At 40.4% G+C, this 26,890-nt stretch overlaps 9 protein-coding genes and 1 pseudogene across 37 annotated transcripts; 4 read left to right on the top strand and 6 right to left on the bottom strand.

The window, feature by feature from the left end:
* Positions 1-20: 20 nt before the first annotated feature.
* On the bottom strand, positions 21-1,693 carry LOC104763739 (transcription factor MYB57-like). Its single transcript, XM_087500735.1, has 3 exons — positions 886-1,693; positions 617-746; positions 21-530 (listed from the first exon to the last, which is right to left on the bottom strand). The coding sequence occupies exons 1-3, from the start codon at positions 1,052-1,054 to the stop codon at positions 212-214; spliced, it is 618 nt and encodes a 205-aa protein (XP_087356861.1). The 5' UTR covers positions 1,055-1,693; the 3' UTR covers positions 21-211.
* A 979-nt stretch (positions 1,694-2,672) lies between these two features.
* Positions 2,673-6,853, bottom strand: LOC104763738 (DEAD-box ATP-dependent RNA helicase 14). Of its 10 annotated transcripts, none has more exons than XM_010487103.2 (9): positions 6,405-6,853; positions 5,709-6,074; positions 5,462-5,620; positions 5,223-5,291; positions 4,370-4,639; positions 3,920-4,270; positions 3,562-3,839; positions 3,132-3,467; positions 2,673-3,032 (listed from the first exon to the last, which is right to left on the bottom strand). In XM_010487103.2, the coding sequence occupies exons 2-9, from the start codon at positions 6,024-6,026 to the stop codon at positions 2,903-2,905; spliced, it is 1,911 nt and encodes a 636-aa protein (XP_010485405.2). In that variant the 5' UTR covers positions 6,027-6,074; positions 6,405-6,853; the 3' UTR covers positions 2,673-2,902. The 10 variants fall into 10 exon arrangements, with proteins under 10 accessions (XP_010485405.2, XP_010485406.2, XP_087356846.1 ...); XM_010487104.3 differs by having other exon boundaries at positions 6,353-6,674; XM_087500720.1 differs by having other exon boundaries at positions 5,462-5,612; positions 6,405-6,667.
* Positions 6,854-6,941: 88 nt separating this feature from the next.
* Positions 6,942-9,349, bottom strand: LOC104763737 (phosphoenolpyruvate/phosphate translocator 2, chloroplastic). 4 transcript variants are annotated; one of them, XR_015590609.1, is made up of 9 exons: positions 8,719-9,306; positions 8,492-8,614; positions 8,257-8,409; positions 8,028-8,113; positions 7,858-7,939; positions 7,654-7,773; positions 7,439-7,567; positions 7,220-7,349; positions 6,942-7,112 (listed from the first exon to the last, which is right to left on the bottom strand). XR_015590609.1 is itself a non-coding variant. In XM_010487100.3 (9 exons), the coding sequence occupies exons 1-9, from the start codon at positions 9,019-9,021 to the stop codon at positions 7,030-7,032; spliced, it is 1,158 nt and encodes a 385-aa protein (XP_010485402.1). In that variant the 5' UTR covers positions 9,022-9,349; the 3' UTR covers positions 6,942-7,029. The 4 variants fall into 4 exon arrangements, 2 of the variants coding, with proteins under 2 accessions (XP_010485402.1, XP_087356856.1); XR_015590608.1 differs by having other exon boundaries at positions 7,445-7,567; XM_010487100.3 differs by having other exon boundaries at positions 7,490-7,567; positions 8,719-9,349.
* Positions 9,350-10,285: 936 nt separating this feature from the next.
* Positions 10,286-11,577, top strand: LOC104763734 (uncharacterized; annotated as a pseudogene). Its single transcript, XR_015591610.1, has 2 exons — positions 10,286-10,471; positions 10,562-11,577. The product of XR_015591610.1 is annotated as an uncharacterized LOC104763734 (transcript).
* Positions 11,578-11,661: 84 nt separating this feature from the next.
* On the bottom strand, positions 11,662-15,180 carry LOC104763735 (oleosin 5). Its single transcript, XM_087500717.1, has 3 exons — positions 12,983-15,180; positions 12,362-12,871; positions 11,662-12,284 (listed from the first exon to the last, which is right to left on the bottom strand). Exons 2-3 carry the CDS (start codon positions 12,467-12,469, stop codon positions 11,823-11,825), a joined length of 570 nt encoding a protein of 189 aa, XP_087356843.1. The 5' UTR covers positions 12,470-12,871; positions 12,983-15,180; the 3' UTR covers positions 11,662-11,822.
* On the bottom strand, positions 12,982-15,039 carry LOC104763733 (putative pentatricopeptide repeat-containing protein At3g01580). The gene is given in 2 exon segments (XM_087500705.1): positions 12,982-14,202; positions 14,204-15,039. Coding segments are annotated over 2 exon segments (1,980 nt in total). The 3' UTR covers positions 12,982-13,058.
* Positions 15,181-15,382: 202 nt separating the features above from the next.
* On the top strand, positions 15,383-18,414 carry LOC104763731 (putative glucose-6-phosphate 1-epimerase). Of its 12 annotated transcripts, none has more exons than XM_087500712.1 (10): positions 15,383-15,643; positions 15,825-15,930; positions 16,160-16,315; positions 16,525-16,599; positions 16,874-16,930; positions 17,022-17,179; positions 17,286-17,417; positions 17,494-17,596; positions 17,685-17,784; positions 17,889-18,414. In XM_087500712.1, the coding sequence occupies exons 3-10, from the start codon at positions 16,238-16,240 to the stop codon at positions 18,104-18,106; spliced, it is 921 nt and encodes a 306-aa protein (XP_087356838.1). In that variant the 5' UTR covers positions 15,383-15,643; positions 15,825-15,930; positions 16,160-16,237; the 3' UTR covers positions 18,107-18,414. The 12 variants fall into 12 exon arrangements, with proteins under 12 accessions (XP_087356838.1, XP_087356832.1, XP_087356839.1 ...); XM_087500706.1 differs by having other exon boundaries at positions 15,387-15,643; positions 15,821-15,930; XM_087500713.1 differs by having other exon boundaries at positions 15,461-15,643; positions 15,821-15,930; positions 16,181-16,315.
* A 451-nt stretch (positions 18,415-18,865) lies between these two features.
* On the top strand, positions 18,866-21,438 carry LOC104763730 (SUPPRESSOR OF GAMMA RESPONSE 1-like). The gene is made up of 6 exons (XM_010487093.2): positions 18,866-19,093; positions 19,570-19,702; positions 19,796-19,982; positions 20,122-20,591; positions 20,676-20,921; positions 21,024-21,438. Exons 1-6 carry the CDS (start codon positions 19,086-19,088, stop codon positions 21,066-21,068), a joined length of 1,089 nt encoding a protein of 362 aa, XP_010485395.2. The 5' UTR covers positions 18,866-19,085; the 3' UTR covers positions 21,069-21,438.
* A 10-nt stretch (positions 21,439-21,448) lies between these two features.
* Positions 21,449-26,535, top strand: LOC104763728 (cell division control protein 48 homolog C). Of its 5 annotated transcripts, none has more exons than XR_015590606.1 (12): positions 21,449-22,653; positions 22,751-23,340; positions 23,438-23,590; positions 23,674-23,790; positions 23,883-23,987; positions 24,153-24,218; positions 24,298-24,558; positions 24,668-24,817; positions 24,920-25,014; positions 25,223-25,312; positions 25,384-25,540; positions 25,629-26,535. XR_015590606.1 is itself a non-coding variant. In XM_087500699.1 (10 exons), exons 1-10 carry the CDS (start codon positions 21,720-21,722, stop codon positions 25,230-25,232), a joined length of 2,481 nt encoding a protein of 826 aa, XP_087356825.1. In that variant the 5' UTR covers positions 21,449-21,719; the 3' UTR covers positions 25,233-26,535. The 5 variants fall into 5 exon arrangements, 2 of the variants coding, with proteins under 2 accessions (XP_087356825.1, XP_010485390.2); XR_015590605.1 differs by having other exon boundaries at positions 25,620-26,535; XR_015590604.1 differs by having other exon boundaries at positions 25,223-25,540; positions 25,620-26,535.
* LOC147920019 (uncharacterized) lies at positions 25,135-26,218 on the bottom strand. The gene has a single exon (XM_087500704.1). The coding sequence runs from the start codon at positions 26,216-26,218 to the stop codon at positions 25,331-25,333; it is 888 nt and encodes a 295-aa protein (XP_087356830.1). The 3' UTR covers positions 25,135-25,330.
* Positions 26,536-26,890: the final 355 nt, after the last annotated feature.

Below are 26,890 nucleotides of genomic sequence, written 5' to 3'. Positions count from 1 at the left end.
CGTAAGAAAGAAGAAAAATCTAAAGAAAGAAAAGAAAGAGTAGTATATATATATGTTCTTTTAACGAACAGAGGTAACTCTGCTCCCACACCGCCTTTTTTATATGTAAATTAGTTGCAACAACATTTCAGCAATATAAACAACACCAAAGAACGTACCATAACCCAAAAAAAGCAGCTCGGGGATACAAATATATAAAGATAGGACTATCTTAAATGACATGGTGGTCACCATTGAGCAAGTGGACGGGCCACAGATCTTCAACGTTCCAGTAATTCTCGTTTGACTGTTCTACCACATTAAACGTTGTCGTCGCCGGAGAGAAGCTCTCAGCCATGTCGATGGCTTTGCCGGAGCTGTCTTGGTTCGTCGTCGTCATCCCCGAGCTCTGTGAGTTTCCCGAACAATTATGATTCATCATATTCTCGGACGACACTTTCACTTTCATGTGTCTCTGAATCTTTGTCCTCCAAAAGTTCTTTATCTCGTTGTCCGTTCTTCCCGGGAGATGCTTCGCAATCTTCGACCACCTATATATACAACACCATATACAGTATTAGTTTTCTGATTCGTTATTATACGTACGCACGCATGTCATGATGAAACTATGTAAGACCTGTTTCCAAGCTTAGCATGAAGCTGAATGATCACAAGTTGTTCTTCTGCGGTTATGTTCCCTCGCCGCACATCTGGTCGGAGATAGTTCAGCCACCGGAGCCGACAGCTTTTTCCAGTACGTTTTAGACCTTATTATAAGATGAAAACAAAATTATATACATGCATATATAACATCATTAAAAAAACATAACACGTGAGTGATCACTGATCAGTGTTTAATTATATATATATATATATATATATGACTTGAAGAATGTGCAGATATACCAGAGGCTTTGGCGACAGAGTTCCAAAGACCTTCACCATGATTAAGAATGTAGTTAAAGAGGATGAAGTCTTCTTCCATAGTCCATGGCCCTTTCCTCACTGTTCCCTCCTCTTCTTTCTGTGATGTTATAGTCGCTTTCCCTCTCCCTTTCTTCTTCATCGTCTCCATCTATTTTTCGCAATGCAATCAAGATCGAGAGAGAACAGAGAGAGAGAGAGAGAGAGAGAGAGAGAGAGAGAGATACTCGGGGCGGGAAGATGATCAACAACTGTTTTCTTTTTATAGGGTTGTGACTTGTGACTACTATACTCTAATTGGTTATACGAAGCAGAGTTTTTTTTCAGTGGTATCTACGTACGTATATAGACAAAATCAACGAAATATGTAATATTTGATTACAAAACTTAATGAGAACTCTTAAATAAGAAACTAATAATCAAATGAGAACTTGGCGACCACACAAATTGTAAACAGTGAGAAGAAAGAAAGTACTAAAAATTAAATCGAAGCAAAGCTTGACAGAAACATTACACTGATCGTTTATGTAAATAACGACTTCTTCCTAACCCTCTAATCACTAATATATACACTAGCCAATACTTTTATTCAGTAAACGAAATCAATGATATTCTTTTCGTTTGAAACTGAAATTGGTATTATTTTTCATACATGCTATATTTTACCACATCTAAATTACACTTTCAAAAACGCATTTTTTTTTAATATTATAATTGTGTATGTTTTCGAATTTACATTTCGATTATACAAAGAAATTCAATAGTGGAGAGAGAAAATAAAATGAAAGTTGTGATAGCGTTTGCTTTTGGGCAATTAATTGAGAAGGTTCGGTGTAATTCATATGCCAGATTTAGTAAGTGTGTTTTGTGGCTGATATTTTAAATGATGTGTCATCATCTTACAATTTCAATTAAATTATTGTAAGATAGTAACTAGCAATATAACCAAATACTTTGCGTGTATTATTATACAATAAATTAAGCTGTATTATAGTTTATTTAAAACTGTATAGTAGTCGTTTTTTTCCAATATAATTCGAAAGAAAAAAAATCCTTGAACTGTCATTCCATATATACACATTTATTTTACAATATTAGAATTTATTTTGGTTGATGATTGATTTATTCAGTATATAAGGGTTATCTCGTAATGACCAATGATAATTAATATTATTGATAGTGGAAAATAAACCATGTGTGAACATATGTATGTAGTGAGCTTTGATTTTAGATTTTAGGAGTTCATAATTCGTTTAGTTGTAAAAGGAAAACTAATTTGTAACCACAAAAAAATCTAGAGTCTATTTAGAGACTAATAGGCTGTCATCAATTATATTATCATCAAAGTACACAAGACACACACTTCTCCTCTAAGCCATAGACTCACCAAACTTCTTTTTCCAAAGTTTTTTCTTTGTCGAAAAAACTAACTAGAACAATTATTAAACGTCACTTTTGAAAATGAATGAATACATAAATTTATTATGCTTTGCTTTAGATAGTTATTTTTATGTGGGTTTGATTCGGTTAATGACTATTGAGTGCTGACGGGTTATTCCGTCAAGGGGCACAAATGGGGAGATGAGGAATTTGAAGTTCTCATCACTAATTTGGAACTATGAATGCAACGAATAGTTCGATTCAGTTTGGGAAGTCGGAAGCAAGTTTTATAGTTAAAGCAAACTAGACTAAACCAATCTAACCATACTAAACCGAGATCTCAAACATCACTCTGTCTTGTTATTTAAATGCTAGAGAATCCCATAAGATAAAAGGTAAAGGTTACTCGTATCGAATAAAACAATTCTTACCAATCTGAGTAAAACAGATGAAATACAAACAATAAGATATCAATTGTAGTTTTGAACGTAAATTTTCCAATGGTATCTTGGTTTTTTTCTAAATTCTTCATCGGCCAAAAAATATATATAATGTCCAAGGAATAAGGGATATCTCCAATAACACATTCTTCTGTCACTCGCTTTATCAGGCTACCTTTTCATCTTTGTTTCATCATGGACTCGTGGAAGCTGCGAGGAGGCGATCCGGTGGAAGACGGTGGTGGAGCTCTGTTGAATCTCTCAGGGCTACGGCTCCTTTCACGCTCCCTTCCCCATCCGTTGCTGCTTCTGCTTCCCATCAAAAAGTTAGACAATCTTAAGTCACAACCATAATTTCAATTACATCCAACACAATATTTTAAAGAAGAGGCCGTTATGTTAATTTACCTGTCACGCGAACCAAAGCCACCTCTGCCACCATAACCAGATTCGCCACCTCTGCCGCCATAACCAGAGTCGCCACCACGACCACGACCTCCAGAAGGAGGACCCCAGCGACTGTATTTATTCATTCCACCACCACCACGTGTAGCCATTTCACGGATCTGTTGGGGAACTTGCTGGTTTGCTCCTTCCAAGATCTTGATCAGATCTGAAGCATGTTTTGAATCTTGATCACCAAAGAATGTGAATGCATGACCAGTTGCTCCAGCTCTTCCTGTTCTTCCGATTCTATGAACATAGTCTTCCACTCCATTGGGAAAATCATAGTTTACGACCGCCCTGTGATCTCAGATTGTGTTAAAACTAATATAATCATCAAGTAACAATTTCATGATTCGTTTTTAAGGATTGCGGTTTGGATTATATTAAATACCTGATGTCCTTAACGTCCAGTCCACGAGCAGCAACATCGGTTGCAACAAGAACCGGAGTCCTGCCACTGCGGAATTGATTAAGAACATGGTCTCTCTCAGGCTGGGACTTGTCTCCATGTATAGCAGCAGCTCCAAATTGGCGGGTGATATTGCGTGTTAGTTGATCACACATCCTTTTGGTCGAGCAGAATATGATCACCTTTGAGCCTGGTTCCTGAGACCGCAAGATCTGCTCTAATCTCCTCTGTTTCTCCATTGGTGCTACCACTTCAATATGCTGTGTCCAAAAAAGCACAACAATCAGATTGATTTTCCTGAAACGGTCAGCAGAATCAATAGAATCAGGTCAAGCCAAACCTGTGTGATTGACTTGTTAGCCACAAGCTCGTCAACGTTCCCAATGTTGACTTGAGCAGGGTTAACAAGTAAGTCAGCTGCAATTTTCCTAACTCCCTTTGGCCACGTAGCTGTGTACATAAGAGTTTGACGCTTGGTGGGAATTTCTTTCACAATCTTCCTTATCTGTGGTTCAAAACCCATGTCCAGCATCCTATCTGCCTCATCTAGCACAAGGTAAGATATTTGACGCAGACTAATTCTCCTCATTTCAAGGATATCATTCAATCTCCCAGGAGTTGCAACCACGATATCTGCTCCTCTATCTAAATCCCTTAGCTGAGGCCCCTTTGGCGCACCACCATACAAACACTGAAACATAGATAACAAGACCAGACATTTAGTATCCATTAGAGAGATACTACACAAGAAGCATGTCAAAAGTTTACAAGTTCAGAAACTTCTACTTACGGTACACGAAATTCTTGATGACCTCCCAAATTTAACAGCTTCTTCTTGGATTTGTGTGGCCAGCTCCCTCGTCGGAGACAATACCAAGATTGTTGGACCCGCGCGCGAATCATTTCGGATGCGTTGAAGATGCATAAACCCAGGAATCAAGTAACCCAAAGTTTTTCCTGAGCCAGTTTTAGCAATGGCTACAATGTCCCTACCTTGAATAGCAATTGGCCATGACTGAGCTTGAATTGGAGTTGGAGCAGAGAAACCTGCACTGAGTACCTAAGAAAGCAGAAAACGAGGCTGTCCTATGAGAAGAGGAACACCAAGGTTATTTTGGGCTTAGGGAGTGGTGGCTCATGTCAGAAGAAGCACCATCCCCCATTTGCAGGCGGCAAAAGATTACTGATGAAACCTGCAGCAGGAGGACGCCTCTTCTTCTGTCTGGACCCGGTGGTGAAATGAATCATCACACCATTAACAGGCCCTGCCACGAGCTTGGATGATTTGGGAAGCCCTTTCCAAAAAATTTGGCCCACCATATAGGGCACTCCAAATAATTTGCAAGGACCTCAAAGAAGTGGCACAGTGTACGACATTAGCTCCCCCCCAGGAGCAAACATCGCACCTGGGAAAAAGAAAAAAAAAAGAAAAGGGAGCATATGGCATAAAACTTGACTCTAAATGTTAAACCTAAGTCGATTATAGCTTGGTGACAAAATAAGGCTACTATTAGGAAAACCAAACTAGCTTCATAAATCAGACCCCAGCATAAAACCCAACAAAGATTCAGCTTATTGAACGGAAACAAAGGTTTGAGGGTTTCTTAAGTCTTTTCAATTAACTATGACAAATAAAATCATACCTCCCGCAGAAGCTCAGGAGGGAATCCAGTAGCTTCAAAGGACATTATAGGTGGTGGTACTTGGCCCCCCTGAATACAAGAGGAAAATAAGATATCAGTAACTAGAGGAAATAAAAAAGATTTACAGAAACAAAACAGGTGAAAGCCAAATAGGCAACTTGGTAAAGAGGAACACACTACAAATTATTACATACGAAAAAAACGACGACGGTGGTTCAAGGAAGATTTTAGATACTTACACTGACAGTAATCTCATGACGGCGGGAATAGGCCTCAGGGGAGAGTTCACTTCTCGGAGCTGATGAAGGAGAAGGACCTCTGGCAGACGTTGCACCATATGCAGGATTCCCAAGTCCGTTAGCAGCTCCATTCGAATAAGGCGGTCCACTCCTGCCACCCTTGAGGAAATTGAGAAAAACTAAGATGAGCAACAGAACAAGAGGAAAAAAAAAACAAGGTATAAAGGGGGGTACAAGGGGTGAGTACCTCAGTAAACCTGGAGGCAGAGTCAATCTTAGGGGCATGATCAGAGGGTCTAGTATACTTATCATCAGCCTTGCGAGGAGGAGCATAGGCGGCACCGTTAGGAGTAGGCTGAACGTGAACGGAAGAGCTAACAGAGACGGGAGGAAGCTTGGGAGGATGAGAGGGAGCAGGTCTCTCGTACTGAGTAACATTGGTCTCAGGATTCCAATAGTACAAGTAGCCACTGCGATCATCGACAAGACCTTTCCAAGGCTTAGGAAGTGAATGGTCCTCAGGTGCATAACGGACAGCAGAAGGAGCATTAGCGGTAGCAGCCATTGCAACAACAACACCCCAAAAAAACAACAAAAAGAGAGAGAGAGTCTTCTGCAATTCAAGAGATTCAATTAATTAAAATTACTACCAAAAGCAGCCAAGTAACACAAGACGTCGGTTCGTGATTATCTTCAAATTTCAAAGTTAGTTAAACCAAAATTATAAATCATCCAAATACAATCGAGCACAGATCTGGATTTTACACAAATCGAAGAAACCCTAACACGTAGTAATAATAATAATAATAATATAAACCGGATTCGGATCATCAGACATCAGAATTAGAAACACGACCAAACCACAAGATTTAAAAGAGAAATCGCACATACCAACAAATTCAAGGAGAAATTGCTAGAGGAGCATAAAACGCCCTCCTAGTACCTGATGATGATGATGTAGGTTTCCGATGAAGAGGAGCGGGCTCTGGAAAACGAACCAACCAGCAAGCAGATTAGATTTAGTCGGGTCGGGTCGGGTCGGGTCAAATCTTGCCAAGTCTAGATTTGAGATTCCCTTTTTCTCTCCCTTTAAATAAAAATTTCTCTCTCTAAAAATCTACGCCACAAGAAGGGAGAAGAAGAAGCGTAGAGCAAAAGAGAGAGAAACCAAAAAGACCCGATGGAGAGAAGACGTGTGTGTTCCCCTTTTATTAGGTTTATACTTTTACCGTCTCAACAAAAATATCTGAGTAAACGAGCCGCCTCCTTATCTTTTGGGCCTTCTGTGGGCTATTCACTTTTCTTCCAAGCCCATTGTTTTACTCATCAGCCGGAGATACAATTTTCCAACTCCCTAGTGTATTATTGTTTTGTTTTGTTTTGTTTCGTTTCTTTCTTTAATGGATTAGTGACATTAAACAAACTCATTCATGATGCCCGTATGAGTGTATGTATGGTGTCAAATGATTGAACAAAAAAAAAGAGGAAAATATGCTTATCACACTGACAACAAACTACAAGAGCTTCTACAATTTTTTTTTTTTTTTTTTTTTTATGTACAGACAAATTCAACAAGTTTTGGGTTTTGGTTTTACTTTGACTCTTCTGGCTCTGCTGTACAAATACACTCCAGCTAATGCCGTCGCCGTACCTGTTTAAGAGTTTATTGACAGAAACAAAACACAAAATAACCTCTTCTTCCCTTCAATCTCCTTTTATATAGTATATAGTCTTGTATATTTTGTTTGTTTGTGTTACCTATAGAGTTAAGAGGTGAAACTGGAGTTTGGAAGAAAATAATGGATGATGCAATTACCACCACACGCTTCACGCAGTTCCCCACCGAGTGTGTGACCGGAGACACCATCTCCAGTATCATATACGATACCTAATCAAATCCGGATTGTCATTTTAATTTGAGACACAGTTAGTATACTCATGATTAGAAACCAAACACTAACCGACTTAACACAGAACCTTAACTGATCAGTACAATTTTATGAAACCCAACTATGCGGACCAACCAACCTGTTGGTAGCTATGCAAGCAAACCCCAGCAAGAAGAGACATGATGCAAAACTCTTTAACGGACATTCCCTGGCTTGTCTGTCAAGCAAACAATCACAAACATATCTATCTCTCATATAACTTCTTCTTTTGGAGACCTATTTAGCCTATATCTATTTACTTACAGCTATTTGTAACTGCGAAGGAGTAAGCTTAAACCCATCCATCATGATTGCTGCAGGAACCAGTAAGATAAAGGAGATAATGGTTATTACAGAGAAAAGGTTGATGTTGTCCATAGCTTCCTGTTCCAATATATTAACACACATGTCGATTCCTAGCTTCTTGAGTTTAGAGGATAACTTAAACTTATTCGGATTCTTCTTTACCTTTCCAACCATGAATTTTTTACTGAGAACATTCCGTGTTTGGTTCGTTACATTAGACGCCATCGCACTGCAGAAACCAATCCTAAAAAAACATCCAATCAAGTCCATAAAAAAAGGTGATCAACAAGATTACTTTTTCCTTTCTGTTTGTTGTTGATTGTTGTTCATACCAATTGAAAGAAGCTTCTGTAAAAGATGCTAAAGAGACTCCAGCGACAATTGGTAACAACGAACAAACAATCCACAAACTTGGCCACTGTCATCAAAATCAAAAAAAAAAAATTCAAGAATATGTTTGACTCTCTTGTATAGTTTAAAGGTTATTATTTCTGGTTGAAATAGGAATCAAATCAGAGCCCTGTTTTTATAGATGAAGTCTTAGGACTGAGTGTGTGTTACCTCACCGAGCAAGAGAACAGAGAACAAGACGGTGAAGAAAGGCTCCATTGCTTTGATTGTATGAGTGAAAGAGACGTTTACTCTTCCCAAGCTCACGTTTGTTAACAAGTTTCCTAACGTGTGAGCTGCTGCTAGTTTTACGATCGCCGTAAACTGAAGATCAGAGGGGTTACTTAGAGTTGAAATCTCCCTGTTTTTTTAGGGTTTGATGGAACCATTCCAATATTGAAATTACCTGAGAAGGAGCAAATTTGGGGTGTGGATGGAGTTTAAGGAGCCACATTATTGCAATCATCAGAGTTCCACACCCTAATTGAAAAGCTGTTACAGTCGCTGGATATGGATAAACCCTAAGTACCTGGGAATATAAACGAGTTCCATATTTGTATGAAGATTAATTAATAGGTTCCGAGTCATTGATCGGTATGCATTTTATAGATTTTAATGAAGCAAAGAAGGAACCTGTTTGTTGAAGATGTTGTAGTAGATATTGAGGAGGTACCAAACTCCGAACATGCCTCCTAGCTTCAACCCTTTTACCAAACTCTCGGATTTCGAATCTCCCCCTTCCACGTTTTCTGGAGCTGTAGCTGACTTGAGCTTGAACCCATTCAATCTAAGGTTCGGTGTCCAAGGATAATAAGAGTGAGAAGATGAAAAAGCTCTGCTTCTCCTGCTCGACGCTGGTTCAAGAGATGATTTGGCAATGAACAATGATGGATATGGAAGTCTCGGATTTGGGTTTACAAATGTAAGAGGAAACATAATGATGTTCCTTTGATTGTGTATTTGAAAAAGTGTGAATGAGATACTCCAAGATCTACATAAAATCCTAGGACATTTATTTGTTGGGTTTTGACAAGTTACATAGACAATTTCCTAACTATCTTTTTCTTCTTTCTTCTAATTGGTAAGAGTATGTTTAATGAGAATGAAACTACTCTGTTGCCTCGTTTTCATGTAAGAAGAAGAATCAAGTTTGTTTTGTTTTTGGATAATGATACGATGCAAACCATTATTGTTTTACAAGAGTTGTCGTCCTTATGTTTTGACTTTTCTCTTTCGTTATACTCTGTTTGATAAAAAGACTTGTATGCCGACATTTTTTTTTTCTTCAAATATACAGTGTATTCAAGATTTTTTTTTTTTTTTTTTTATAAAACATTGGCTAGCTGATAATATGTATTTAGTTATTTACTAATAAACTGGTAATTTCGGGTATATTTGGAGTTTTCACATGTGTGTTGTTTTCTGTAAATTATGATTTTGAAATGATTTGACATATTTGTGTCGTTGATTTTACAAACGGACAGGCCGTGGTTATCTTGGGAGTACATTAACATTTTCATGAAAAAGTGTACGTTACGAACAGGGAAAAATTAGCGACCACAATTAATAGGTTTTTGATTGTTGTTATACAGAAGAAGAAAGGTCAGGGGAAATTGTAACGGATAATATTAGTAGTAGAACATGTGGATGTTGTATCGTATGCACCTGAGTGGTGGTGTGACGCCAAATGCCAATCAATTTTTTAGAGTCCACTCTTTCTTTTGTTTGGTTTGCCCCGTGTTATTTTCGTAAACAATAACATGGTCCCATGAGACCCATCCCATTGCTTTGATTAGGAATTATAACATTGGTATTTTATTTGGTGGTCTTGATCACCTTTGATATAAATTAGGATATGAAAAAAAAATGCAGCACTGTAAAGCATGATTAGATTTGACAAAATAATAAATAAATTGGGCTATTATTATACAGGTGAAGGAAACGCAAATCGGCCCATAAAAACTCTGGTAGCCACAGAGAGGATCCAGAAGACCAGAACCTTCTAGGCCCCAGAACAGAGGGTTATGTTGACATCAACGATGTGTTCAATTTTTGTGCCATAAAAAAAAAAAAAAAAAAAAAAAAAAAAAAAAAAAAAAAGAGAATCCACCGTGTAGTAATAAGTAGAGAGAGCTGATCCGAGAGGAAGAGAGGGTTTCCGATTACCAGTAGCAGTAGTCAGTTTATGGACAAACAGATAATGGATCTTTCCTCCTCTTCACCTTCTACTGATTTTATTGATCTCTTGAACAATCACCCCAAGACGAAAGGAGAGATGGTTCCTAGCTATGATTTTCAGCCCATTCGCTCTACCTCCGCCGCTCCATTGTCTCACTCGCCTTCAGATCTCCTCCTATCTACCACTACTACTTCTACTGAGCCTAGGGTTTAATTGCTTTTTCTTTTAAGGTTTGCATTCTAATATTCATATTGTCTTTGATTGTTTTTCTTTTTAATGGTCTGTGGGCTTTCAAAGCATCACGTATCCAAAGTTGACCAGCACACCATAACACACTCTTTACATGGTTATGATCCCAGTGCTCAGTCTCCCGCACCAGTTCCTCCTCTTACGTCTTTCCCACAGCCACCATCTTTAGCTGCTTCTCCTTCCCATCCACCTTCCTCGCAACTACTAGCTCAGCTACCTACCCAGTTTTCTCCTCAACAAGCGCCATCTTGCCCTCCCCCAAACCAGCCTCCTTACCAAGCTCCTCAAACCCCCAATGCCTCATCAACCACCTTACCAGCCACCGGCTCAGCAACAGCCACCACCATCACTTGGCTACAAACTCGACGAACAACCGCCATACCATATGCAGTCTTACCCGCCAAACCCTCCTCTTCAGCATCCACCTGCTGGTTCTTCCCCTTCTCAGCAGTTCTTCAACCCTCCCAAGCCACAACCATCAATGTACATTGGAGCAGATGGTACATCTAATTCAGGTTTTTCTTCCGGCTACTCGTCTGAACCGTGCTCATACACTGGTTCACCAGTGGCATCAGCTAAACCGCCACATATTAGTAGCAGTGGCACTGGTTACCCACAGCTCTCAAGTTCACGTCCGTTGCCACACGCTTTGCCAATGGCTTCAGCCGTCAGCAGCGGTGGCGGTTCTAGTTCCCCGAGATCAGAAAGCAGAGTCCCAATCGATGATGTAATCGACAGAGTGACAACCATGGGATTTCAAAGGGACCAAGTCAGAGCAACAGTGAGAAAACTGACTGAGAACGGCCAAGCTGTTGACCTCAACGTGGTTCTGGATAAGCTGATGAACGAAGGAGGAGCTCAACCTGGAGGTTGGTCTGGTGGTCGGTAGGCATCGGTTTAGCTGACTCTGTACAGAACTACATATATCAGTTATCGGTTTTAGGATCACCTTAGTGACCAACCAAATATCTAAGAGCTTGTTACCCATTGTGACTTCATATGATTTCAGTTTGATGCAGAGAATGTCCGTTACTCTGTGTTTGAAATTTAGAAGCTTCATCTGATGTTTTTGTTTCGTTTCTTTTTTTGACCAATTGTAAATAAGAATGAGCTACCAATCAAATCTAGTACCAAGTAGTACGCATCAATAAACAACAAAGAACTGATATAAACTACAGAAACGTCTCCGACATTATTGTTACAGGAAGAAAAGAAAAAAAACTAAACTAAAAAGAAGCTTACAAGCAAAAACAAACACACAAACATCAAGAACTCACAGTCGATCCTTTTATTCACCAATACACACGCTTTAAGTAGACGCCACTCGAACCTCGTGAGTCTTGGTGGTGTCTCGGACATTACCCTTGGTGGTGTCTCGGTCTCGAACATCAAAAGTCTTGGTCTCTCGGACATCATGAGCTTTGTCTTCTATGGTTTGTCCGGCATCTTTAGTCCTCTGTCCCACGTACTCAGCCATGCCAGCCAAACGCTGCTTTGCTTCCTCAAGTTCCTCCGGAATGTGCTCTCCTGCCCGGCGGACGTAGTTGAGTACCCACGACATGGATGATAGTCCAGTGAGACCTATGGCCCCTGACGCCAAGAATCCGGTCATAGCTAGACCGATCACAAAGGCTGCTGGTACGATTACTGGGCTGAAGATGAGAAACAACGGAAATGCTAGCATTAATCCAATAACCGAACCGGCTAATGTCAAACCAGCTATAGTCAGCAGCGTTCCTCCAACAGGTACACCCGCAAAAACGGCTAGCACCTGCATGCACGTGCATCACGTGAAAACCATATACATATATGCATAGCTGAGATTGGAAGGAGGAATGTAAAACGGACCTGAGTGGAAGAAGGGCCACTCTGGGGATAAAGGACTTTGATGCCTCCTTCGTGCTGGCGTTGAGGGTGCACTTGAAGCTGGTGTGAATGTGTGCGAACGTCCGCCATTGATCCTCCAAGTTCAAGCTTAACTAGAGAGCCCCGGAAAAGAAGAGAGTGTTAACTTAATCGATTGCTTCAGCCTTTAAGGCTTGAGAATTGAGATCGGTTTTGGAGCGAGATGGTGTGTAGACATGACACGTAACAGAGTGACGTGGCATCTGAGAAGCTTGCATGAGTAACAAGTTTCGTTTCCTCTTTTATTTAACTAAACTCTCATTGCGAATCCGATGATATCAATGAGATGGACAAAGATGACTACTTTAGTGTCAGGGGGTGGAGCCATTCTACATAAAAAGTCTGCTCTACCCTTATAATCAGAGTACTCTCCTCTTTGAATCTTGTCATCAAAATCTTCTAAATTGACTTAAAATGCATGCGGCCTTGCTCAAAAAATCTTCAGTTTTTCTCCTATAAAAGGGATTCCTCTGGTCAGGTGTGGTTTCAAAAGCAAACATTTAAAAGATTGAGATTATTAAATAGAGTATGCAGAAACTCTGATCAGCAAAACTCAGTACATACCTGTGATGAATTCAAGATCATGTACCGTTCCCGAGAAAGACAGAGATTTTGGCTTCAAGCTTATGCATACACTGAATCACAAGCTGTCTCCCTCATATTTGAAGTACACAGAATTTTCCAAGTCTGCTTTCATATGCAAATCCAGCTCTTTGAGCAATCCATAAACCGGCTCTTTCTCTGGATGCAAATCATCATCCGCCACAAATCTATGTACCTTTCTTGTTATCTCAATCAAACTCTCTGCCAGGCCTTTCTTAATTCCTCTCTGCTTCACTGAATTTCTCAACTTCTCCACACTCTCCCACTCTCCCTTAACCCCATACAGATTCGACATTAACATGTAATAACCAGCATGATTAGATTCCAATTCAAAAAGCTTCTTTGCCACAATTTCTGCCATCTCATTATTCTGATGAATTCTACACGCGCCTAAAAGAGTACCCAAGATTTGAGGTGTTGGTGAAAAAGGCATCCGCTTTGTGATTTCAATGGCAGTATCTAGTTCTCCTACACGACCGAGAAGATCAACCAATACAGCATAGTGTTCTAAGTTAGGAACAAATCTATATTTATTCACCATCAACTCAAATATGCTCAACCCCTCGTGTATCAAACCTGCGTGACTACAAGCAGATAAGACTGAGAGAAATGTCACTTTGTTAGGCTCAACTTCTGAGCTGTTGACCATGTGACTAAATGTCTCCAGCGCTTTAAAGCCCTTCCCATGAATTCCATAGCCAGTGATCAAAGAGGTCCAAACCACAGTGTCCTTCAAAGTAATCTCGTTGAATACTTTAGAAGCATTGCCTAGACTGCCACATCTCGAGTAAAGCTCGACCAGAGACGCTCCGATGAATGTGTTACTGTCAAATCCATATTTAATCACATAACTATGAAAGCATTCAGCTTGTTCTAGAAAACCCAACTCCGAACATGACCCGAGAACCTTGACCATAAGAATAGCGTCAGGCCTGGTATTATTTGCCAGCAGCATCATGGAAAACTCCTCAACTGATCTGTGAGCCATTCCATTTAAGGTAAAACCACTTATCAAAGCAACCCAAGAGACCACATCTTTCCTTGGAATCATGGAGAAAACAGCATAAGCTTCGTCGGGGGAGAAACACTTCATATACATATCAACTAGAGCAGTGGAGACTTTCACATCTGTCTCTAAGCCTTTCCTAATGGCTAATTCATGAGTCTTCCTACCTTGCTCAATCATGAGCAGCTGCACAAGCTTGCAAAACACAGAGAAAAGTAGCTACATTAGGTTCTGTTCCGTTATCCATCATTTCATTGAAGACACACAATGCTTCAGCGGCGGATCCATTTAGAACGTAGCAAGCAATCACTGTGCTCCAAGATATAACGTCTTTCTCTGCCATCGTCTTGAACAAATTAACCGCTTCCTTGAAAGCATTCGACTTCGCAAAACAGTTCAATAGCGAATTTAGTAAAGACAGATCCTTTGTAAATCCACGCCTCAGGGCAAAACCATGCACACATCTCCCAAGCCTTGGATTCGATAGCTTTGTACATGCAGAAACTAGTGTGACTAAAGTCACCCGATCAGGAGTAACATCAGAAGCCATGGCCATTCTCCTGAAAAGCTCGACGGCCTGAAAGGGAGACCCGTTTTTCTCAAAACCAGAAACCATAGAAGACCAGGTCACTAAATCAGGCTTCTCCAACTCATCGAACACCTTCAAAGCTTCGGTCATTCTCCCACATTTCACGTACATATAAATCAGAGAAGATCTAACATAAAGGTCAGAGCCAAAAGTGGGATCCTTGTTCACAAACCCATGAATCATTTCCCCATACTTAACATCCCGCAACTCCCCGCAGGCCTTGAGAGCAACTGGAAGCGTGAAATTATCAGGCTTTTCTTCATGGCGAAACATTTGAACAAAGTGACAGAGGACATCTTCCCATTGTTTATCTCTGGATAAACTCTTAAGAAGAGTATTCCACTGGTATAAGCTTCGCTTCGACATTTCGCCGAACACCTGGCGTGCATCCACCGAAGAAGAGAACTTCCGGTAAAAACCCATCCGATTTAAACTCCCCTGGAATTGAATTTTATCCCAAATTATAAACCTCCTTCTGAGTCAATCGATCCAAATTTCCATTCTCGTAGTAACTTTGGGAGGGAGAGAGTTGAACTCTTGGACGAAACAGAGACCAGCAGCAGCAGCATATGCGACGACGGCGTTAGGATAATAGCTTTTGATTGGGCCTGGGCTAGTGGGCTGTATCAGTCGGGGCACACTACTCTGTATTTTATTATTTTATATGTGTACCTTTTGGATTGGTCGACCTTATATTTTTAATTATCAGTCAGTATTTGTATGCAATAATGGGATATTTAAAGGAATACCAACAACACTCGTGGATAAACATAACAGTTAAAGAACAAATAAATAAAGATTTGTTTAGTAATTAAGGAAAGAAAATTGGAAAAAAGGGGAACACGTGGCAGTACACACAGTTATAGAGAGAATTGGAAACAGAGCTACAAATATACGCACAAAAGAAAAGAGGGCTCCTCTTCTTTCTTGTTCTTGTCTTCTTCAAGCTCTCTCTTCTTTCTTCTCTGACTCATCATCATATCATAATAACCCAAAACTTTGAAGAGAATCAAAGAGAAACTTCAAGGTCTGCATTTTGTACTCTCTCGATCTCAATCTCAATCTCAATCTCAATCTCTGAGGTCCTCTTGATTTCTCTTTTATCTCTGGTCGAGACATTTGAGCTACTTTTTTCTTGTTATTATCGTCACGTTGTGTGTCGCCTAGTGTATATCGGGTTCGATTAATCGATTGATTTGTGTAGAAAGTTCGGTGGAAGTTGTTCGGATCAGAAGCCGATCGCGGAGTCGTTTCGTTTGATTACGTCGCAAAATCCGTACGATTGTTTTTAACCAAAATTCGATATCAGAGGACGTAAGCTTGAATCTTTTCCCTTTTGGTTTTGTTCGATTCTCTTCGATTTCTTTATTATTTCTTGATTTCCCCTTTTTCCGGAATTGATTCCGGTTTTTTTTTTTTTTTTGATTTATTGTAACTATTGATTTGTCCGTATATTCCCATTTTTATTTTGTTTGTTTGGTAAACGGTTGGGGTGTTGTTTATAAAGTTGTTGATAGATTTGCATCTGGGTTTTTGGTTGTAGGTGTAGTTAAGAGTGAAGGAGATCATCGACTGTAGAAAACGAATCGATTCTTCGAGTGAGGCTGAGCCCATAAAAGAGATGCCTTTGAATTTAGGCAACGATGGCGATGGTTCGTCCCGGATTATTTTGACTGAGCCTCGCGGTTCAACTGCTGAGGTTTGCTCACTTTTCTGTTCATTTCCTTCCTCCTATTGTTTGAGGCTCTTCAATTTCAGTAGTTAGTATCATTGGGTTGTGTCTGCCTTCATTGGTTGTTATCATGTTTTTTTTTTTTTTTTGTGAGGGTTTGTAAATTGGGAATATATGTATTCCTCTATTCTAATACTTTGTAGAGTTACATGTTCTCGGATTAATATACCTTTCAGGTGCTTCTATTTGGAGGACAAGTCATTTCTTGGAAAAATGAAAGGAGGGAAGAACTGCTTTACATGAGCACCAAGGTAAAACTGTACTCAAATTATTGTCTTTAGATTAATATCGTAAGGAGCTCTGATGCGAATTAACTCCAAATCCACATAGGCGTTAAGATCTGTGTCCTCAGTTCCCAACTATTGCTTCATTACTTCTCATTTGTCTGTCACCTGTTACTTTGATTTGTTGATAAAGATGCTACTTCATCTATAGCTTGAATATATATAAATAGACAAAATCACTGCCTGCCCATTGAAGAGTGAAGCAACAATTGTTTTAACTAATTTGGTGTGTCTCATTTAGGCTCAATATAAGCCACCCAAGGCGATCAGAGGAGGAATACCTGTTTGCTTTCCACAGGTTTGGTACCTCCTGTATTTTAAGATGGTTGAATAATCTTTTTTCTGTGTGTTTTGTTACGGCCATCAAGCATACTGTGTCATGTTTGCAGTTTGGAAACTTTGGTGGACTTGAGCGACATGGATTTGTCCGGAACAGATTGTGGTCTTATGATGAAGATCCTTCGCCTCTGTCTCCTGCTAACAAACAATCATCAGTTGATCTGATATTGAAGTCCACAGAAGATGACCTGAAGACCTGGCCTCACAGGTGTGTTTTAACTTATACTCTGATCTTTGATCTGGATGTTTTGTTTGTACTTCCTTATTATCATATCTTCGTATAACTTCGTACTTCCTCTTTGCTGTTGGTGCAGTTTTGAACTCCGTATTCGCATCACTATCAGCCCTGGGAAGCTTACTTTGATCCCTCGTGTGAGGAACATTGACTCAAAGGCATTCTCCTTTATGTTTACACTGCGAAACTACTTGTATGTATCTGACATAAGGTATGCATCTGATTTCCTCTACTTAATACTGCTTTCTTTTTATGAGTGATAATTCATGTGGGTATCGAATTTTCAGTGAAGTACGAGTTGAGGGTTTGGAGACACTGGATTATCTAGACAACTTGATGAATAAAGAAAGATTCACGGAGCAAGCAGACGCGATTACCTTTGACGGCGAGGTGAGTAATGTCAGCTATTGTCTCTACTTAAATTCAAAGAGAAAAAAAAAGACCAGCAAGATTGATATAGAGTCAGTGCTGTTCACAGGTCGATAGAGTGTACTTGAACACACCAACGAAGATTGCGGTCATAGATCATGAACGAAAGAGGACAATCGAGTTGCGAAAGGAAGGCATGCCCAATGCAGGTAAAGGATAGCATTTTTCATCTTCATACATTTTTTTGGAGTGTTGGTTTCTTCTTCTAACGGATGGAGTTGGATTTCTAACGGATGGAGTTGGAAACGAGCAGTTGTGTGGAACCCTTGGGACAAGAAGGCAAAGACCATAGCTGATATGGGAGATGAAGATTACAAAACAATGCTTTGTGTAGATTCTGGAGCAATTGAGCCGCAGGTATTGTTAAAGCCTCGTGAAGAGTGGAAAGGGAGGCAAGAACTATCAATCGTGTCATCCAGTTACTGCAGCGGACAGCTTGATCCACGCAAGGTTCTTTACGGCGATAACTGATCCTTATGGGATTTCTTTTTTTTGCTTACTTAGTGAAGACAGAAAAAAAAACAAGAATAATAATAAGCCCTATGATCTCATTATATCACACACACAGTAGCCAGAAACAAGTCTCCAAAGATTCAGGACTTGTCTTGGAACCTTGGAGATTTTTTATCCTTTCTGGATTGGTGTTGGTGTTGTTGTTGTTTACAGAGAGGAGAGGAGAGGTCACGGTCATATTTTGTAACGTTGACTCTGTGTTTTGACCATCAAACAATGTATCGGTTTCTTTGATTCGTGAAATTAGAATATCCCTATATAAATAATATCACCATTGTCTTCTTTACAACTCTGTTAAACTCTAGCGTTTTCTTTACTCTTTACCACTATTTTCTAGATTTTGTGAAGTAGTAAATCATATTAAGATAAAAGATAAAAATAAAAACGGGGTTTACAACGTATATTTTCACGTAAGTAATAAATACAAGTAGTATACAGTCTCCGGTATCCAACGGTAAGTTGTCCTGTCTCGACTTTGGGGTTAGAGATAACAACACGCATTTAATTACGGGTAAATCAATAAATAATCTAAACTTATTAAGTAAGTGCGTGTAGGCCTACTAAGTGAGTGTGTGTTTTTACTGTATCTGGCTTGGGGAGCAAGGTTAGGTGGGCCCCACATAAACAAGTAATTTTACAGAAATAGCCATTAAACAGAGCTCCCAGAGTGCTTCGGTATCCTAACCAATATCCCTAGTGGGCCAACTAAGAGGAGTCATATCCGAAGCTGAGGTTGGGCAGTTGTGTTCATGAGAAGCTTTCCTCGAAGCTCAGGTTCGGAACGTACGAGTCTCTCTGGGTTTAGCTTTACTTTCTTTCCCGCTCGCTCAGTCTTCTCTCGGTCTTGACGCGTTCACTCCATTGTTACTTAGCCTAGTGAACAAGCTCCAAAGCCTTCCTTCTCTCTCTCTCTCTGTATCTCTTTGTTTTGGGAGTCATGGCGAGGTAAGCTTTGAACCCCTAATACTGTATATAAAAACCAAACCCCCCTCAAGATTTTCGTTTAGATTTGATTTCACCCAAACCCTCAATCGATTTTACCAATCGATCGATTTCGTTACGTTGTTTGTTCAGCGCAAGAGAAGGCCAATTTTTATTTAATTAACTGGGGTTACGATTCCTGGCAAGCAAAATGTGAAATTTCTATTACGAGCGAGTTTTTTTAGCTACAAAGATTGAGATTTTTAGATAATACATACTTTGGGTCTGTCTGCATCTCTCTCTATAGCTTTCAGTTTTAAAAGTATCTATATAGGGGGCTAGGAGATTCGTGAGATATAACCCCTCTATTTCTGACAATGCCCGTTTGAGTCTCTTTACTAATTAATTTAACTCCGAATAAGATGACCGATTTGTTTGTCTTTTGTCTTTGAGCTGCGGCTGATGATCTCTTATCCCTTTTGTTCTTGTCACTAACACAGGGCTTGGATTTTCGATGGTCGAGGTATTGCAACCAAAGTGAAAAATGCTTCTCTTTCTTCAGCTTTTCAGATCCAAGACTGCTGTGCTCATATCCAATGCCCCAATTGCTCCTACCGCATTGACAACAGCAATGTCAGTCCCCCGGCTCACTTCTCTCTCCCCTCTTGTCTGAGTCTCACACGACTTTTTCTCTTACACACCCCACACACTTGTCTTTGGTTTCAGGTACTGCTTCCATGGCCTGGCCTTCCTAAAGGTGTCAAGTTTGAGCCAACTGATGAGGACATCATCGAATTTTTGGAAGCTAAATGTGGGCTTGGTGACTCACTACCTCACGTGCTTATCGAGGAGTTTATTCGTCCTGTCACTGAAGATGTTGGAATCAATTATACTCACCCTCAAAACCTTCCTGGTAAACTATAACATTCCACCATCTTCTTTGCAATTTTACCCCATAAAGACCTTTACTTCGATTGAAACTAAATTACTTTTATCTCTGAGTCTCTCCAGTATTATTGATTCCTGTGATCTTTTGAGCTTTGCTATTTCAGGTGCAAACAAAGATGGAGTAAGTGTCTTCTTCTTTCACAAGACGGTGCAGGCTTATGGCACAGGACAGAGGAAACGCCGAAAGATCACACCGACTCTTGTGAACGATGAACCAGTTCGCTGGCACAAGACTGGCAGAACCAAACCTGTGTTTCTCAATGGACTCCAAAGGGGCTGCAAGAAGATCATGGTTCTCTACAAGAGCGCTAGAAAGGGGTCAAAGCCCGTGAAGTCAAACTGGGTTCTGCATCAGTACCATCTCGGAACAGAAGGAAAAGAGATAGGAGACTATGTTGTTTCCAAGATCACATATCAGCAGCAGAAGCTTGGGGATGAAGGTGAGAGTTCCGGGGTTAGAGGTGGCCCTACAACACCAAAGACGAATACTCCTACACCACCTAGACCTGTAGAAGGTGTTGCTGGAGATGAGGAAGCCTTTGATGATTCAAAGATGTTTGATCCTTTTATGGAGGTTGGTAAAAAAATGGTAACCACAAAATCATCAACTTTGTTTTCTAGAGACTAAAGTGAGTGTTTCTATTATCTGGTAAACCAGGGACTGGACAGCATTCCAGAAGCTGCATTAGGGAAGATGTGGTCCAAAAAAGCTCGAATGGATGAGGATTATGTTGTAAACCTCAGTGAAGATAGCTTAACATGCAATGAGAGCATTGAAGCTTCTGTTTGGGAAAATCAGGTTCTGCCCCCCAATCCTAGCCTCGGAACTATTGGGGAGTTCGATGGTTTCTCCATTTCAGATCTGGAGAATGCAGATTTGGGGACTCCCCCTGATTTCCTCTCTGTAAGATCATTGGGCTTAAATAAACCTCTTTTCTTTACTTTTGAAAATCATTGGAACTTGAGATTCTGATTTCTTCTCGTGTACATATATGGGTCTTTGTAGTTGGCTTCTCAGGAGAGCTTGTTGAACTGGATTGGATGGCTGTGATTGGATTCTTGCTGCTAAACCAATAACCTCTAGAGTCTAGAATGGCTTTGCTGAAGAAGAAGAAGAAGAAGAAGAAGGCAGAAAGCAGGAATGTGTATAAATTATTAAGAAAACTTTTAGAAAGTCTCCCCCAACTGAAGTCATATCTCTGAGATATTTTTACTTCAGGAGATGAGGTTTTCTCTCGGATTCCCGGAAAGTTACATAAATATTTCCGGGATTAAAATCATTTTCAATCTCGGAATCTGCACTTTTTGTTGTAATTCAAGAAGATATTGCTGTACTGTTGTTGTTAACTTGTTATGGGTTACTCTGTTTTATTTGGCTCAAAGGTCCATCAACGGTTATATATTTTTTTTTGGGTGTTTTATTTACCATTCGCACCAATATTCTCAAAAGGTTTCATTATTACCCCCAAATAAATTAATTAAACCGACAAACCCTCTTTAGTCTTAATTAACACACACAACCTTGGTCTGGTTTCTTCTCTCTAACGCACGAAATTAGGGTTTTTTTTTCTAAGTAGCCGTCTACGGCTCAGTCGGTGGTGGTGGACGCTTCGAAAGTTTTACCCTTTCGTATAACTAAGTTCGAAAGACTCAGACTTTCGCTGTTGAAACCCCCCCACACTAAGCTCTCCAATTCAGTACGATGGTGAGAAGAGGTCGCGGCGGCGGAGGCGGTGGTATGGGCGGAGGAATCAATCGTAGATATCTGAGTCAAGTTATGGATTTATGCGGGAAGGATTTAACTACGGCGGAGGATATCGTCGATGATCTTCGTTCCAGGTACGGCAATTTTGCGAGGTTGACTCGGCAAGTGCTTCTGCTCAATGTCAGACAAGTCCTTAATGTAAGAAACAACAACAATAGGGTTAAAGACGACGACGAAGATGACAACAATGGCGACGATGTGGAAGGTTCTGCTGCTCAGAGAAAGAAACAGAGACGGGTTGATGAGAAAGAGGAGAAGTTGCAGCGAGCTGAGCAGTCACATCTGAGGAAGAGGAGCATGGAACGTTCAGTGTCTTCTTCTCCGTCTTCTTCTTCTCCGTCGGAAGACAGTGGCGATGTGTCTACCTCCGAGGACGCTATTTACAGCGAGAAGCTTAGTCCGCGGTTTGATTTGACTAATGACAGTCTACGAGATAACTACGCCAAGTTAAACAGCTCCTCCAAGAAACCAATTGGGGCGCCTGAGGAAAACAATGTCGAAGTTGAGACTCTGAGCAACAAAGGTAGAAGCAAGTTGGCTACAATGGGGGCGAGAAAGGAGGCTAAAGGCTCTCTTTCCCTCAGTGGAACTACTGGTAATGGTGGTGATTTGGTAGTTGAGGGTAATAAAGGACCTACTTTTAAAGATTTTGGTGGGATTAAGAAAATTTTGGATGATTTGGAGATGAATGTTCTTTTCCCTATTCTCAATCCTGAACCGTTTAAGAAGATTGGAGTGAAGCCACCAAGCGGGATTCTATTTCATGGACCACCTGGTTGTGGAAAGACCAAGTTGGCCAATGCCATTGCCAATGAAGTTGGTGTTCCGTTTTATAAGATCTCAGCCACAGATGTGGTTTCTGGTGTTTCCGGTATTGAAGTTGCATATCCATTTGTTCACTTTGGTTTTGGCTCCCTCTCTGATCTTATTATCGTTTTACTAATCCAATATGCAAATTTTGTTTACAGGTGCTTCTGAAGAGAATATTAGAGAGCTCTTCTCTAAAGCGTATAGGACTGCGCCTTCGATTGTGTTTATCGATGAGATTGATGCAATTGGGTCAAAGAGAGAAAATCAGCAAAGGGAGATGGAGAAGCGGATAGTAACGCAATTATTGACTTGTATGGATGGACCTGGTCACGAAGGGGAGAAAAATGGTCCTGACTCTAATACTGGTTCTGTTCTCGTCATTGGAGCTACAAATAGACCTGATGCTCTTGATCCTGCTTTGAGAAGAAGTGGACGATTTGAGTGTGAGATCGCTCTAAGTGCTCCAGATGAAGACGCAAGGGCTGAGATACTCTCTGTTGTAGCCCAAAAACTTAGACTAGAAGGGCCTTTTGACAATAGAAAAATAGCTCGTTTAACACCCGGTTTTGTTGGAGCTGATTTGGAGAGTATTGCTTACTATGCTGGCAGGAAAGCCATAAAGAGAATCTTGGATTCAAGAAAATGTGAACAGTCTGGAGACGCTGCTGAAGATGATAAATGTTGGCTGAGGCAGCCCTGGCCAGAAGAAGAGTTGGAAAAACTCTTTGTCAAAATGTCTGATTTCGAGGTATGTCAATTGCAGGAGTGATTTGGGACAACTTTTCTCTACTTCAATGTTTACAAAGCTCTTCTCTTTGGTTCCTAAATCCTCTGTTTTATACCAGGAAGCAGTGAATCTAGTTCAGGCATCTTTAACAAGAGAAGGATTCTCAATTGTGCCTGACGTCAAGTGGGATGATGTTGGTGGACTCGACCATCTACGTCTTGAATTCAACCGTTATTTAGTCAGGCCTATCAAAAGGCCTGATATATATAAGGTACTAAAAATCACATGGCACCCTTACATAGTCAAGTACTTGCTAGTTCTGTTGAGGTCCGAGCTCTCTTTGGATATTTTTAGGCTTTTAGGGTAGACTTAGAGACAGGATTTTTGCTCTATGGACCACCGGGTTGTGGCAAGACATTGATTGCAAAGGCAGCTGCTAACGAGGCTGGAGCTAATTTCATGCACATCAAGGTTTGACTTTCTCGTCTTACTTTATGAATTTTGCTTTGTGTATGAATGGTTCTTGATAATTTGATTATCTCTCTTCTATCAATGGCTTTCAGGGTGCAGAACTTCTAAATAAATATGTCGGAGAAAGCGAGCTAGCTATTCGAACATTATTTCAGCGCGCACGAACATGCGCACCATGTGTACTCTTCTTTGATGAGGTTGGTTTATTACATTTTTGAACTATATGAAGTATGAACAAAAGGAGACTGATGTCTGTGTATGCAGACAATAAGATATGAGATTAAGCAAGCAAAATTGATCCATTTTTTGGTAGTTTAAGAGCTGTCTGATTCTTATACATGAGTAATGTCTTTGAACCTCAGGTGGATGCTCTGACTACAAGTCGTGGCAAAGAAGGTGCTTGGGTTGTGGAACGGCTTTTGAACCAGGTAAGATACGCTTTCTTCATCATATTGAATGGTGCAACTGCAGACTCAGGCGGTGATCAAATGGGTTTCGATGTTCCAGTTTCTTGTGGAGCTGGACGGTGGAGAGAGGCGTAATGTGTATGTAATTGGAGCTACAAACAGGCCAGATGTAGTTGATCCTGCTTTCTTGAGACCAGGTAGGTTTGGGAATCTTCTTTACGTACCCCTCCCTAACGCGGATGAGCGTGCTTCAATTTTAAAAGCCATAGCGAGGAAGAAACCCATAGATCCTAGTGTTGATCTTGATGGCATTGCAAAGATGAACTGTGAAGATTTCAGCGGAGCTGATCTCGCTGGCTTGGTAATTATTTCCCGCTCTTGTCGCAGTGTTTCTTGAAACTTGAAATGATCCACGTTCTGTAATGTACGTGATTGATTCTGATGGTTGGTTTGAATTTATAAAATGGAAGGTTCAAAAAGCTACATTCCAGGCAGTGGAGGAGATTGTAGGCTCCAGTGAGTCGTCTGAAGATGATGTAATAGATACAACTCAGTGTACCATCAAGATGACTCATTTCGAGCAAGCCTTGTCCTCAGTCTCACCTTCTGTGAAAAAACAGGTTTTCTCTTCTTTCTGTTTGCATCACTTTAGGAAATTGAAATTCTATCGTCTCTTGTTGAGTTTGAATTTGAACCTCATTTTGGCGTGGCGTGTTTTGCAGGATCGAGAACGCTACGAGGCACTATCAAAAAAGTTTCAAGAAAGCATTGGAAGGAACACTGAACAAGTCACCATAGGACCATCTTTCGCCCTCGAGTAAAACTCTCTTACTTATATAGAATGCCTGCAAAATCCCATTTTCCCCGAGGGTATATATACGGTCTTTAATTTAATATAAAGAGTAAAAGACTCGACTGTTTTTCAACTTCAGACACGTAATAGAATCAAGTTATTTTTCCAACTGTTCTGATCAGATCCGTAAGTAATACTACAAAAATTCTGATACTGTAAATCGTATATACAGAGATGATTAAAGAGAAAGAGAGACCAAAAGCTATATTAGCCGTTTACGAGATTACCTAAAAGACTATAAGAGGTCTCTAACAAGTGATAGGTAGAGATTCTTTTTTTATCAGCCAGAATCTCGTTTGCAGTTCCCAGGTAATAAGTACTTGTAGCTATCAGCATTCTGAATCAAGTATCCGGGGAGATGAACAGCTGAATAAGACCGTGGAATCGGACCTAGTTTCCCGATAATCTCCCTAAAGGTGTGTTCTTCAGGAAGCATATCGAAAAGATCAGTTCCTTTGCAGATTACATCCTGGATTCGTCTCGGGTTCAGGTAATGCAAGAATCTAACCCGGTCGGTATGGCTATATGCTTTCATCTTGAACACGAAATCATTGATGTGTCTGAAACAGAAACTGCAGTGCCAACCTGAATCTGTCAAAAGATTGTTGCTTTGGCGGAAATGAGCGTACCGAGTTTTACCAGGCTTGTAGAGATGAACTGAAGCTCTCCAGCTTTTGCTATCGACATAGTACTCATACGAGTAGAGGTAGTTTCTCAGCTGAAGATGAAGAATTGGCGGGAAGCCGTCACACCATCTAAGCAGGTTTATGGTATGGCCGCTCGGGATCTCATCGACGTCCGACATTATCAGAAGATCATCTTCTTTTATACCGGCGAGTTTGATCAATTGATCCAGTGCAAGCCTTTGGAATGATTCTTCCACAAAAGGGTTTTCGCCTTTCTTGAACCTTCCTCCAACGTGCCCATAAGTCAGCCTTGGCTCAGCGAATTCAAATTTCTTGTCCCGGTTGTCTGCGAAAGACAAGGGTTTTGACAGTCCGGTGAAAGTTGAATTAGATTCAAGAAGCACAAACTGAGTAATGTAAGGACTTAACTCCTTCCAGCGGATAGTGAGCATATCGATCTCGTTACTGAACAAGACAGCATCAAAGACTCTCCGTGGAGATTCACGGAGTTTCCAGCCATGAAGACTGCAGAGCGTTTCCATGGAGGTGTTGTGGTGGTAGTAATGCGGAAGGATGTTAAAAGGTTTTGGAGGTGATTCCCAAAGAGGTCTCAAGAAATATGTGATCTTCTGACCATGTAAGTAGATGCCGAAGATGGAGAGATTGGGAGGACAGCGAAGAGAAATAGAAACGTTTTAATATCGAGTCCTCTGAGAACAAATCGAAGCCTTGACATGGCTTTGCCTACTCGAGAACCCTCCTGTAAATTGTAAAAAGAAAAAAGAAGAGAAAACCTTGTGAAGAACTCTGAAGTCCCTGGAGTTAAAAGAATGATACAAGCCCGAGAAAGATTTATTTATTTGTAGCCAATGAAGCAAGCAAACTCAATCATAAGCTATATTTACAAGAACCAAAAAGAAAAAACCTAAATATTGTAAGTTTCAGAATCATTTAAGAAACAAGAATAAGCGAGGAAAAAGCACCTGCCCACAAAGATGGTCGGAGATAGTATCCGTCTTCTTAGAACTAGAATAACCATCGGACATGATTATACCCAGTTTTTTGAGTTGTTGCTTCTCCACAAAAATAAAAGCTTATGGGAAGCAAAGAGAGAGAGAGAGAGAGAGAGAGAGAGAGAGAGAGAGAGAGAGAGAGAGAGAGAGAGAGAGAGAGAGAGAGAGAGAGAGATGCCTAAGAGGATCAATCAAGTCCGC

This window comes from Camelina sativa, chromosome 19, assembly GCF_030686135.1.
Source record: "Camelina sativa cultivar CO46 ecotype springtype chromosome 19, ASM3068613v1".
NCBI classification, from domain to species: domain Eukaryota; kingdom Viridiplantae; phylum Streptophyta; class Magnoliopsida; order Brassicales; family Brassicaceae; genus Camelina; species Camelina sativa.
Note: the sequence above shows the minus strand (reverse complement) of the source record. Positions and strands in the feature narration are given on the sequence as shown.

Bases quoted from the DNA above. Each gene is read 5' to 3' on its own strand.
- LOC104763737 (XM_010487100.3), bottom strand. From the start codon at position 9,021: ATGTTTCCTCTTACATTTGTAAACCCAAATCCGAGACTTCCATATCCA. The intron at 7,940-8,027 runs GTATGAACAACA...ATGTTTTTTTAG, and splicing joins ACAGAAGCTTCTTTCAATTG to GATTGGTTTCTGCAGTGCGA. The intron at 7,774-7,857 runs GTAAAGAAGAAT...ATATTGGAACAG, and splicing joins AAAAATTCATGGTTGGAAAG to GAAGCTATGGACAACATCAA.
- LOC147920019 (XM_087500704.1), bottom strand. From the start codon at position 26,218: ATGGAAACGCTCTGCAGTCTTCATGGCTGGAAACTCCGTGAATCTCCA.
- LOC104763730 (XM_010487093.2), top strand. The intron at 20,592-20,675 runs GTTGGTAAAAAA...CTGGTAAACCAG, and splicing joins TGTTTGATCCTTTTATGGAG to GGACTGGACAGCATTCCAGA. The intron at 20,922-21,023 runs GTAAGATCATTG...GGGTCTTTGTAG, and splicing joins CTCCCCCTGATTTCCTCTCT to TTGGCTTCTCAGGAGAGCTT.
- LOC104763739 (XM_087500735.1), bottom strand. From the start codon at position 1,054: ATGGAGACGATGAAGAAGAAAGGGAGAGGGAAAGCGACTATAACATCA. The intron at 747-885 runs GTATATCTGCAC...TCTTATAATAAG, and splicing joins CTCTGTCGCCAAAGCCTCTG to GTCTAAAACGTACTGGAAAA. The intron at 531-616 runs GTCTTACATAGT...TTGTATATATAG, and splicing joins CATGCTAAGCTTGGAAACAG to GTGGTCGAAGATTGCGAAGC.
- LOC104763735 (XM_087500717.1), bottom strand. From the start codon at position 12,469: ATGGCGGACGTTCGCACACATTCACACCAGCTTCAAGTGCACCCTCAA. The intron at 12,285-12,361 runs GTCCGTTTTACA...ACGTGCATGCAG, and splicing joins GTGGCCCTTCTTCCACTCAG to GTGCTAGCCGTTTTTGCGGG.
- LOC104763738 (XM_010487103.2), bottom strand. From the start codon at position 6,026: ATGGCTGCTACCGCTAATGCTCCTTCTGCTGTCCGTTATGCACCTGAG. The intron at 5,621-5,708 runs GTACTCACCCCT...AATTTCCTCAAG, and splicing joins CTGCCTCCAGGTTTACTGAG to GGTGGCAGGAGTGGACCGCC. The intron at 5,292-5,461 runs GTAAGTATCTAA...TCTTGTATTCAG, and splicing joins GTCATGAGATTACTGTCAGT to GGGGGCCAAGTACCACCACC.
- LOC104763728 (XM_087500699.1), top strand. From the start codon at position 21,720: ATGGTGAGAAGAGGTCGCGGCGGCGGAGGCGGTGGTATGGGCGGAGGA. The intron at 23,341-23,437 runs GTATGTCAATTG...GTTTTATACCAG, and splicing joins TCAAAATGTCTGATTTCGAG to GAAGCAGTGAATCTAGTTCA. The intron at 23,791-23,882 runs GTTTGACTTTCT...AATGGCTTTCAG, and splicing joins CTAATTTCATGCACATCAAG to GGTGCAGAACTTCTAAATAA.
- LOC104763731 (XM_087500712.1), top strand. From the start codon at position 16,238: ATGCCTTTGAATTTAGGCAACGATGGCGATGGTTCGTCCCGGATTATT. The intron at 16,316-16,524 runs GTTTGCTCACTT...TATACCTTTCAG, and splicing joins CTCGCGGTTCAACTGCTGAG to GTGCTTCTATTTGGAGGACA. The intron at 17,597-17,684 runs GTGAGTAATGTC...TGCTGTTCACAG, and splicing joins CGATTACCTTTGACGGCGAG to GTCGATAGAGTGTACTTGAA.